We start from the raw sequence: 12718 nt of genomic DNA, 5'->3' as shown, positions 1-12718 counted from the left end.
CCCAACCATAATTCCATAGTTGCAATGGCAATGCTACCAAATACTAATTGAGTGTATGTAAACTTCTGACCCACTGGGAATGTGATGAAAGAAATAAAAGCTGAAATAAATCATTATCTCTACTATTATTCTGACATTTCACATTCTTAAAATAAAGGTGTGATCCTAACTGACCTAAAACAGGGATAAAAAAAAAAAAATTATATTAGGATTAAATGTCAGAAATTGTGAGAAAAAAAACTTGAGTTTAAAATGTATTTGGCTAAAGTGTATGTAAACTTCCGACTTCAAATGTCCGTCTCCCATTAATCTCATCGAGTCAGAAAGGTAGGAGAGAGGAAGACACCCGGTTTAAAGTGTACGTAAACTCCATTAATCTCATCGAGTCTGAAAGGTAGGAGAGAGGAAGACACACGGTTTAAAGTGTACTCCATTAATCTCATCGAGTCAGAAAGGTAGGAGAGAGGAAGACACACGGTTTAAAGTGTCCGTTAACTCCATTAATCACATCGAGTCAGAAAGGTAGGAGAGAGGAAGACACGCGGTTTAAAGTGTACGTAAACTCCATTAACCTCATCGAGTCAGAAAGGTAGGAGAGAGGAAGACACACGGTTTAAAGTGTACTCCATTAATCTCATCGAGTCAGAAAGGTAGGAGAGAGGAAGACACACGGTTTAAAGTGTACGTAAACTCCATTAATCTCATCGAGTCAGAAAGGTAGGAGAGAGGAAGACACACGGTTTAAAGTGTACTCCATTAATCTCATCGAGTCAGAAAGGTAGGAGAGAGGAAGACACCCGGTTTAAAGTGTACTCCATTAATCTCATCGAGTCAGAAAGGTAGGAGAGAGGAAGACACCCGGTTTAAAGTGTACGTAAACTCCATTAACCTCATTGAGTCAGAAAGGTAGGAGAGAGGAAGACACACGGTTTAAAGTGTACTCCATTAATCTCATCGAGTCAGAAAGGTAGGAGAGAGGAAGACACCCGGTTTAAAGTGTACGTAAACTCCATTAACCTCATCGAGTCAGAAAGGTAGGAGAGAGGAAGACACACGGTTTAAAGTGTACTCCATTAATCTCATCGAGTCAGAAAGGTAGGAGAGAGGAAGACACCCGGTTTAAAGTGTACGTAAACTCCATTAACCTCATCGAGTCAGAAAGGTAGGAGAGAGGAAGACACACGGTTTAAAGTGTACTCCATTAATCTCATCGAGTCAGAAAGGTAGGAGAGAGGAAGACACACGGTTTAAAGTGTACTCCATTAATCTCATCGAGTCAGAAAGGTAGGAGAGAGGAAGACACACGGTTTAAAGTGTACGTAAACTCCATTAACCTCATCGAGTCAGAAAGGTAGGAGAGAGGAAGACACACGGTTTAAAGTGTCCGTAAACTCCATTAATCTCATCGAGTCAGAAAGGTAGGAGAGAGGAAGACACGCGGTTTAAAGTGTACTCCATTAATCTCATCGAGTCAGAAAGGTAGGAGAGAGGAAGACACACGGTTTAAAGTGTACGTAAACTCCATTAACCTCATCGAGTCAGAAAGGTAGGAGAGAGGAAGACACACGGTTTAAAGTGTACGTAAACTCCATTAACCTCATCGAGTCAGAAAGGTAGGAGAGGGGAAGACACACGGTGTAAAGTGTACTCCATTAACCTCATCTAGTCAGAAAGGTAGGAGAGAGGAAGACACACGGTTTAAAGTGTACTCCATTAACCTCATCTAGTCAGAAAGGTAGGAGAGAGGAAGACACACGGTTTAAAGTGTACTCCATTAATCTCATCGAGTCAGAAAGGTAGGAGAGAGGAAGACACACGGTTTAAAGTGTACTCCATTAATCTCATCGAGTCAGAAAGGTAGGAGAGAGGAAGACACACGGTCTAAAGTGTAATTTGGCTTCCCACAGAGGCTGCACATAGGAATTCATTATAACAACGTTACCTCTAATATTATTCAACGTAGCCGGAGTTAATGTATGCAGCGCATCTCATTAACATCTCATTAACATCTCATTAATCCTGTTGACATTACCATTGTTATTATTCAGAGTGTAGTTAACCAAATGCAGCGTTATTCATTTTTTTAAACCTCGGCTTTGTACTTTCTTTTTCCTTTTGATCATCTGGTTCTGATGAAATGACTGAGACACTGTAATTACGGATTCATCTGAAGACAGACTACAGCGTATTGTACGATTGTATTATGAAGATACACTGAACGTTACGAAACAGGAGCAACTTTATAATATTGAGTTGTTCCCTCCCCCCTCCCCCCTCCCCCTCAGAACAGCCTCAATTCATCGGGTCAAAAAAAGCATTCCACAATGTTGACTCCAATGCTTCCCACAGTTGTGTCAAGTTGGCTGGGATGTCCTTTGGGTGGTGGACCATTCTTGATACACACAGGGAAACTGTTGAGTGTGGAAAAACCCAGCAGCGTTGCAGTTCTTGACACTCAAGGCCTGAGGCCTTCTACCATAAAGACACTTCAATCTTTTGTCTTGCCCTTTCACCCTCTGAATGGCCCACATACACAATCCATGTCTCAATTGTCTCAAGGCTTAAAATCTTAAACCTGTCTCCTCCCCTTCATCTACACTGATTTTTGTTTAACTAGGCAAGTCAGTTAAGAACAAATTCTTATTTACAATGGCGACCTACCCACGGCCAAACCCTAACCCGGATGACGCTGGGCCAATTGTGCGCCGCCCTATGGGTCTCCCAACCACGGCCGGTTGTGATACAGCCTGGAATGGAACCAGGGTCTGTAGTGACTTTTCTAGCACTGAGATGCAGTGCCTTAGACCGCTGTGATACAGTCTGGAATCGAACCAGGGTCTGTAGTACCTTAGACCACTGTGATACAGTCTGGAATCGAACCAGGGTCGGTAGTACCTTAGACCACTGTGATACAGCCTGGAATCGAACCAGGGTCTGTAGTACCTTAGACCACTGCGCCACTCGGGATACCCTGATTGAAGTGGATTTAGGAGACATCAATAAGTGATTTATAGCTTTCACCTGGATTCACCTGGTCAGTCTGTCACGGTGATGTTCCTAATGTTTTGTACACTCGGTGGATTATCCAACAAATATTTAAATATTTTTTATGAAGAAAAAAAACAATTCTTATAAGTCAGAACAATGAGTTTTAGCAGGCAGTGTTTCCACAGGATTTAAAATCTGGAGAAGCCATCTCTAAAATATAAATGCACAAGGCCATCACAAGGCATGATGACTGAGAGATTTACACTCATTTGAGGGTTTTCCAGATCAAACTGTGAACTTAAGAAAAAAACCTCCTCCCAGGCTGGTATCCAGGCTTGTCTCCTGGACTGCAGTACCCTGCCTTGGTTAGAGAGATGGATTACAGGACACTACACCAAGAGGTCCATGCAGGCTTTAGAAGGTTCTAGAGAGATAGATTACAGTACACTACACCAAGAGGTCCATGCAGGCTTTAGAAGGTTCTAGAGAGATGGAATAGTTTGTTAAGGAATTTCTAAAACACTCTGTGGTTTGTGACACATTTCGTTTGTTAACATTGTTCAGCACAGTGGACCTCCTGTTAACACAGGTTCACACCACAATGGTTCCTTGTCATGAAATGTCACCGTATGTCTACTAGACACACTAACTAGTGAAGTTAGTCAACATTGTCTACTAGACACACTAACTAGTGAAGTTAGTCAACATTGTCTACTAGACACACTAACTAGTGAAGTTAGTCAACATTGTCTAGTCACCACACACTAACTACTGAAGTTAGTCAACATTGTCTAGTCACCACACACTAACTACTGAAGTTAGTCAACATTGTCTACTAGACACACTAACTACTGAAGTTAGTCAACATTGTCTAGTCACCACACACTAACTACTGAAGTTACAGTCAACATTGTCTAGTCACCACACACTAACTACTGAAGTTAGTCAACATTGTCTAGTCACCACACACTAACTACTGAAGTTAGTCAACATTGTCTAGTCACCACACACTAACTACTGAAGTTAGTCAACATTGTCTACTAGAGACACTAACTACTGAAGTTACAGTCAACATTGTCTAGTCACCACACACTAACTACTGAAGTTAGTCAACATTGTCTACTAGAGACACTAACTACTGAAGTTAGTCAACATTGTCTACTAGACACACTAACTACTGAAGTTACAGTCAACATTGTCTAGTCACCACACACTAACTACTGAAGTTAGTCAACATTGTCTAGTCACCACACACTAACTACTGAAGTTAGTCAACATTGTCTAGTCACCACACACTAACTACTGAAGTTAGTCAACATCGTCTAGTCACCACACACTAACTACTGAAGTTAGTCAACATTGTCTAGTCACCACACACTAACTACTGAAGTTAGTCAACATCGTCTAGTCACCACACACTAACTACTGAAGTTACAGTCATAGTAAGGTGTTTTAAATGTAGCGATCCAAGACCTCAGTGTTCCGTGATGTCACGTGGAGCAGCATGGAACACTGAATACGTCCCAAATAGCACCCTAACTCCCTAATATAGTGGTACGACACGTGAACAAGACCCGTAGGGAACAAGGGGTGCCGTTTGGGACAGCTCTGTCTCTGTTCAGCCCAGAGTGGAGTCAGACACCAGAGGGGGAACGAGGATCCTATTTAACATCCTGCGGGTTATAACCATAACAGGAATCTCTGATATTTACCTCCAACTAATTGAAATGATGAAATGTAAAGCAATAGGAGACGAAGCACTTCCATATTCCCCGGTTTTCAGACGAGGAATGAGACGTACCGAGGACGATGAGAAAGGAGAAAGGAATAGGGTCATTCTGTATTAATTGACTGTATTATTAATTGACTGGTATTATACATAATTGTAATGTGTCTGTGTGTAGCTGGTGTAGACGAGTCAGGCGCAGGACAGCAGATATGAGTAAATGTACAGCAATTTTACTCAACAATTATCACAATACTCGTCAATAAATCCAAGGCCACAATAACGGACCGCAATACAATAAACAATCACTCACAAACAAACAAATGGGAGAACAGAGGGTTAAATAATGAACATGTCATTGGGGGAAATGAAACCAGGTAGTGTAAGACGAGGACGAAAAAATGGAAAATGAAAAGTGGATCCACGATGGCTAGAAGGCCGGTGACGTTGAACCGCCGAACGCCGCCCGAACGCCGCTCGAAACAAGGAGAGGGACCTACAGGCTGACTGGGACTGTTCTCTACAGGGTGACTGTTCTCTACAGGCTGACTGGGACTGTTCTCTACAGGCTGACTGGGACTGTTCTCTACAGGCTGACTGGGACTGTTCTCTACAGGCTGACTGGGACTGTTCTCTACAGGCTGACTGGGACTGTTCTCTACAGGCTGACTGGGACTGTTCTCTACAGGCTGACTGGGACTGTTCTCTACAGGCTGACTGGGACTGTTCTCTACAGGCTGACTGGGACTGTTCTCTACAGGCTGACTGGGACTGTTCTCTACATGCTGACTGGGACTGTTCTCTTCATGCTGACTGGGACTGTTCTCTTCATGCTGACTGGGACTGTTCTCTTCATGCTGACTGGGACTGTTCTCTACAGGCTGACTGGTACTGTTCTCTTCGGGCTGACTGGGAATGTTCTCTTCGGGCTGACTGGGACTGTTCTCTACAGGCTGACTGGGACTGTTCTCTTCGGGCTGACTGGGTCTGTTCTCTACGGGCTGACTGGGACTGTTCTCTTCGGGCTGACTGGGAGGGTTCTCTACAGGCTGACTGGGACTGTTCTCTACATGCTGACTGGGACTGTTCTCTACAGGGTGACTGGGACTGTTCTCTACAGGCTGACTGGGACTGTTCTCTTCGGGCTGACTGGGACTGTTCTCTACAGGCTGACTGGGACTGTTCTCTACAGGCTGACTGGGACTGTTCTCTTCGGGCTGACTGGGACTGTTCTCTACAGGCTGACTGGGACTGTTCTACATGCTGACTGGGACTGTTCTCTACAGGCTGACTGGGACTGTTCTCTTCATGCTGACTGGGACTGTTCTCTACAGGCTGACTGGGACTGTTCTCTACAGGCTGACTGGGACTGTTCTCTTCGGGCTGACTGGGACTGTTCTCTTCGGGCTGACTGGGACTGTTCTCTTCGGGCTGACTGGGACTGTTCTCTACAGGCTGACTGGGACTGTTCTCTTCATGCTGACTGGGACTGTTCTCTACAGGCTGACTGGGACTGTTCTCTACAGGCTGACTGGGACTGTTCTCTACAGGGTGACTGGGACTGTTCTCTACAGGCTGACTGGGACTGTTCTCTTCATGCTGACTGGGACTGTTCTCTACAGGCTGACTGGGACTGTTCTCTACAGGCTGACTGGGACTGTTCTCTACAGGCTGACTGGGACTGTTCTCTACAGGCTGACTGGGACTGTTCTCTACAGGGTGACTGGGACTGTTCTCTACAGGGTGACTGGGACTGTTCTCTACAGGCTGACTGGGACTGTTCTCTACATGCTGACTGGGACTGTTCTCTACAGGCTGATTGGAACTGTTCTCTACATCTCTACAGGCTGACTGGGACTGTTCCCTACAGGCTGACTGGGACTGTTCTCTACAGGCTGACTGGGACTGTTCTCTACAGGCTGACTGGAACTGTTCTCTACAGGCTGACTGGAACTGTTCTCTACAGGCTGACTGGAACTGTTCTCTACAGGCTGACTGGGACTGTTCTCTACAGGCTGACTGGAACTGTTCTCTACATGCTGACTGGGACTGTTCTCTACAGGCTGACTGGAACTGTTCTCTACAGGCTGACTGGAACTGTTCTCTACAGGCTGACTGGAACTGTTCTCTACAGGCTGACTGGGACTGTTCTCTACAGGCTGACTGGGACTGTTCTCTACAGGCTGACTGGGACTGTTCTCTACAGGCTGACTGGGACTGTTCTCTACAGGCTGACTGGGACTGTTCTCTACAGGCTGACTGGGACTGTTCTCTACAGGCTGACTGGGACTGTTCTCTACAGGCTGACTGGGACTGTTCTCTACAGGCTGACTGGGACTGTTCTCTACAGGCTGACTGGGACTGTTCTCTACAGGCTGACTGGGACTGTTCTCTACAGGCTGACTGGGACTGTTCTCTACAGGCTGACTGGGACTGTTCTCTACAGGCTGACTGGGACTGTTCTCTACAGGCTGACTGGGACTGTTCTCTACAGGCTGACTGGGACTGTTCTCTACAGGCTGACTGGGACTGTTCTCTACAGGCTGACTGGGACTGTTCTCTACAGGCTGACTGGGACTGTTCTCTACAGGCTGACTGGGACTGTTCTCTACAGGCTGACTGGGACTGTGCTCTACAGGCTGACTGGGACTGTTCTCTACAGGCTGACTGGGACTGTTCTCTACAGGCTGACTGGAACTGTTCTCTACAGGCTGACTGGAACTGTTCTCTACAGGCTGACTGGGACTGTTCTCTACAGGCTGACTGGGTTGGTTTTCTTCAGCGCTGCATGTGGACAACCACATCTGTACACCCTACTTTGCACGATGACAGTAGCGCACCAACACATTGCACTAGTTCCAGCCTTCGGTAAATTAGCTTGACATGCTTTTACAGCTCGTTATTATTTGACTAGTCACGTTCGATATTTCGTCGTTAGTAGCTACGCCTCGTTCACATTTATCAATAGGATAGTTATGGAGATTTATATGGAGTCCTCACCGGACCCTGCTGCCAGTGACGCGGGAAACAGCGTCTCTAAACCGGCTACTCCAGTCATGGACACGCCGGCGAATCTGGAGACCCTCCAAACGGACCACCACCACCAAACCCCTGTTAGAGGACAGAGTCGTTCCGGCTCCAACAAAGGTAAATAACTCATATTTAGATTTAATACCGCGTGAGAATGATTTATTTTTTATTTTTTACAAAATGCTGTGAAATCTGTTGAAAATAGAAGAGAGGGTGGAAGGGCAACTTCAAAGTGCTTTCCTCTTGACTTGAAGGGGACTGAGAGCTCGGTTTCGCTATAGACGGTTCTTCTTTCTCTGTTCCGTTCTTTGAGCAGAAAGGTTCATGGTTTATTGTATTCGATAACAATTAGACAGCATTCAACAAGAAAATGCATATATGATTGACAGATTTCCCGATCACTTGTTATTAGCGACGATGTATGGCTATAAAGATTATTAGTTCGCCTCGCTAGCTCGCTCTGACATTCTGCTTTGGATATCCTTACAAACAGTGACATGCATTCCTTCAGTGATACAATGTAACTTCCAAAGAAAAGACTCGTGAAGTTGAAACCAGGTTTCACATTACTGACGGTCACACTTTCAAAGTCCACACTCAGTCCCTTACTGCGGCGTTACTAATGGCCATTTGCAGTCTCACTAAGTGGATTATTCTTATCCGTGGGTTGTATATTTCCCCCTCATTGTGAGTATTTGTATTGTATTTAAATATGACATAATATTGTTTTTTTTACAGTACTGACAGTATAAAGCCCCCCCCCCCGTTCTTGCTGTTACGCAGCGAATTCAAGTTCGCTTCCAGTGGACACAATATGTTTAATGTTGACATAACGTTGGGGTTATTTATGTACTGTAGGTTATGTGTCAACCGTTCATATATCATGTCAAAATCCTCCTGTTTCTATTGCCTGGCCGTTGACTTACTACAGTCAGCTGGTTCAGAGCAGATAGCTGTTATGTAACAACCTTGACAGCGACTGAAAATCACACAGAGAGAGAGAGAGATATATCTATTCCCGCTTGCTTTGTCAATGTCAACATGTGTTTCCCATGTCAGTACATCCCGTTGAGAATTGTATTGAGGGAGAAAGGTCTCCCAGGGCTGTCTGTCTGCTGTAGATGTTTAGGAACCAGTTTATTATTATCCTCTATAGTGGCTCTTACTGCACGACGTTTTGTCTCTTAAGAATTGTGCTAAATAATATAGGATTTTCTAACCAGCATGTAGCTACAAGGAAATACCCGAGCGATTGTAACGTTTGTGTGGCCTTGTAAAAAGCACCAGCATTGTTAGTTGTAACGTTTGTGTGGCCGTGTAAAAAGCACCAGCATTGTTAGTTGTATTATGTAACAAGGTTTCACAGATATTCAGGCAGGCAGCCAGAACTCAAGACAGAGACTGTTGACAAGGTTTATAGGCAGTTTCACAGATATTCAGGCAGGCTGCCAGAACTCAAGACAGAGACTGTTGACAAGGTTTTGAGTTGGCAGCATCGAAGAAGTCTCACCTAACCTGCTAACCCACATTTCCACGGTTTAGCCTACATTCTGAGAACATTCTAGACACGCGTCTTGATTGAGGGACCATTCTTCTTTATTTCTTCTCTGTACACCTTCTACTTTCTTCTGTATCAAATCAGAAACCTGGGGCGGCAGGGTAGCCTAGTGGTTAGAGTGTAGAGGCGGCAGGGTAGCCTAGTGGTTAGGGTGTAGAGGCGGCAGGGTAGCCTAGTGGTTAGAGTGTGGAGGCGGCAGGGTAGCCTAGTGGTTAGAGTGTAGAGGAGGCAGGGTAGCCTAGTGGTTAGAGTGTAGAGGCGGCAGGGTAGCCTAGTGGTTAGGGTGTAGAGGCGGCAGGGTATCCTAGTGGTTAGGGTGTAGAGGCGGCAGGGTAGCCTAGTGGTTAGAGTGTAGAGGCGGCAGGGTAGCCTAGTGGTTAGAGTATAGAGACGGCAGGGTAGCCTAGTGGTTAGAGTGTAGAGGCGGCAGGGTAGCCTAGTGGTTAGAGTGTAGAGGCGGCAGGGTAGCCTAGTGGTTAGAGTGTAGAGGCGGCAGGGTAGCCTAGTGGTTAGAGTGTAGAGGCGGCAGGGTAGCCTAGTGGTTAGAGTGTAGAGGCGGCAGGGTAGCCTAGTGGTTAGAGTGTAGAGGCGGCAGGGTAGCCTAGTGGTTAGAGTGTAGAGGCGGCAGGTAGTCTAGTGGTTAGAGTGTAGAGGTGGCAGGGTAGCCTAGTGGTTAGAGTGTAGAGGCGGCAGGGTAGCCTAGTGGTTAGAGTGTAGAGGCGGCAGGGTAGCCTAGTGGTTAGAGTGTTGGACTAGTTCAAATCCCCGAGCTGACAAGGTACAAATCTGTCGTTCTGCCCCTGAACAGGCAGTTAACCCATTGTTCCCCAGTAGGCCGTCACATTGAAAATAAGAATTTGTTCTTAACTGACTTGCCTAGTTAAATAAAGGTTAATAAAATAATAAATTGTTCGTGGTGGTACTGTAGATATGATCGTGGTTCATGTGTGAAGTGAGTTATATCTCTACCAACTTTGTTATGGCGAAGTATTCCCTCTATATTCTATGTCAGACTGTATTGGAATTAAATGTTAAAACACAAAACAGAACACTGACAAAATTAAAGCTCAGTCCTGAGTTTAAAAAATAACAATAATTCCATTTGGAAATCTGCTGTTTATAGCTTCTATAGAGGCCTTTCCCATTCAATCGCTCAATTTCAAGTTGCAGATTTTCCCTGCCGTCACGGAGAGGCCGAGCTGGGTTAATGAATGAAAGTAAACACTACCATCTAGACCTGTGCCTGTACTGTACAAGCAGGTGCAACCAAAATAATGCAGCCGACACTATATTCTCAACAGAGTACTACTGTATTGGATAGCATGTAGCAGTAGTAGTACTGTATTGGATAGCATGCAGCAGTAGTACTACTGTATTGGATAGCATGTAGTATGTACTATATTCTCAACAGTAGTAGTACTGTATTGGATAGCATGTAGCACATACTATATTCTCAACAGTAGTAGTACTGTATTGGATAACATGTAGTATGTACTATATTCTCAACAGTAGTAGTACTGTATTGGACAGCAGTAGTTCGACAGTATCTACTACAGTAGTAGTACTGTATTGGATAGCATGTAGTATGTACTATATTCTCAACAGTAGTAGTACTGTATTGGATAACATGTAGCACATACTATATTCTCAACAGTAGTAGTACTGTATTGGATAGCATGTAGCATGTACTATATTCTCAACAGTAGTAGTACTGTATTGGATAGCATGTAGCACATACTATATTCTCAACAGTAGTAGTACTGTATTGGATAGCATGTAGCACATACTATATTCTCAACAGTAGTAGTACTGTATTGGATAGCATGTAGCACATACTATATTCTCAACAGTAGTAGTACTGTATTGGATAGCATGTAGCACATACTATATTCTCAACAGTAGTAGTACTGTATTGGATAACATGTAGCACATACTATATTCTCAACAGTAGTAGTACTGTATTGGATAGCATGTAGTATGTACTATATTCTCAACAGTAGTACTACTGTATTGGATAACATGTAGCACATACTATATTCTCAACAGTAGTAGTACTGTATTGGATAACATGTAGCAGTAGTAGTACTGTATTGGATAGCATGTAGCACATACTATATTCTCAACAGTAGTAGTACTGTATTGGATAACATGTAGCAGTAGTAGTACTGTATTGGATAGCATGTAGCACATACTATATTCTCAACAGTAGTAGTACTGTATTGGATAACATGTAGCAGTAGTAGTACTGTATTGGATAGCATGTAGTATGTACTATATTCTCAACAGTAGTAGTACTGTATTGGACAGCAGTAGTTCGACAGTATCTACTACAGTAGTAGTACTGTATTGGACAGCAGTAGTTCGACAGTATCTACTACAGTAGTAGTACTGTATTGGATAACATGTAGCACATACTATATTCTCAACAGTAGTAGTACTGTATTGGATAACATGTAGCACATACTATATTCTCAACAGTAGTAGTACTGTATTGGATAGCATGTAGCACATACTATATTCTCAACAGTAGTAGTACTGTATTGGATAACATGTAGCACATACTATATTCTCAACAGTAGTAGTACTGTATTGGACAGCAGTAGTTCGACAGTATCTACTACAGTTTTCTATATTTGAGTTTCCTTTTAATTCCTGAAACATCTTCCTGTTTGGCCTGGCTCATATTTGGCCTGGTCCCAGATTTGTTTTTTTTGTTGTCCAACTGCTATTGTTGCTTTCAAGTTTGTCAAGACATCCCAAACAGAGATCAGTGGCCAGGTATTGTAAAGTGTCAGCCTCAGTCAGATAGTTATCTATAAATGGGAGCTGGTGAGAGAGCTGGGGGTGTATTCATTAGGAACCATACAGAAACATACCGGAATGTATTCAATAGAAACGTAACAATTACGCTGCTAAACTTTTCACAACACTGACATACTGTAGTAAGTGAAACCACGGTGGTTCTAGGGACGGGAACGAGTGAGTGCTGGAGTTACAGATGTTTACACAACACTGACATACTGTAGTAAGTGAAACCACGGTGGTTCTAGGGACGGGAACGAGTGAGTGCTGGAGTTACAGATGTTTACACAACACTGACATACTGTAGTAAGTGAAACCACGGTGGTTCTCGGGATGGGAACGAGTGAGTGCTGGAGTTACAGATGTTTACACAACACTGACATACTGTAGTAAGTGAAACCACGGTGGTTCTAGGGATGGGAACGAGTGAGTGCTGGAGTTACAGATGTTTACACAACACTGACATACTGTAGTAAGTGAAACCACGGTGGTTCTAGGGACGGGAACGAGTGAGTGCTGGAGTTACAGATGTTTACACAACACTGACATACTGTAGTAAGTGAAACCACGGTGGTTCTAGGGACGGGAACGAGTGAGTGCTGGAGTTACAGATG

The 12718-nt window shown here is 44.1% G+C and overlaps 1 protein-coding gene across 3 annotated transcripts in view; it reads left to right on the top strand.

The window, feature by feature from the left end:
• Positions 1–7526: 7526 nt before the first annotated feature.
• LOC109884877 (nuclear receptor ROR-alpha A-like) overlaps positions 7527–12718 on the top strand; it is a 254807-nt gene continuing 249615 nt past the window's right edge. Inside the window, exon 1 of one of the 3 annotated variants that reach the window (XM_031812904.1) lies at positions 7527–7861. In XM_031812904.1, coding sequence (XP_031668764.1) covers positions 7690–7861 — 172 coding nt within the window. In that variant the 5' untranslated portion in view covers positions 7527–7689. The remainder of the gene's footprint in view (positions 7862–12718) is intronic. The other 2 variants (XM_031812905.1, XM_031812907.1) reach the window with 2 other exon arrangements.

This window comes from Oncorhynchus kisutch, unplaced genomic scaffold (genome assembly GCF_002021735.2).
Source record: "Oncorhynchus kisutch isolate 150728-3 unplaced genomic scaffold, Okis_V2 Okis03b-Okis08b_hom, whole genome shotgun sequence".
Lineage (NCBI taxonomy): Eukaryota > Metazoa > Chordata > Actinopteri > Salmoniformes > Salmonidae > Oncorhynchus > Oncorhynchus kisutch.
This window is presented reverse-complemented; position numbering and strand designations above follow the sequence as displayed.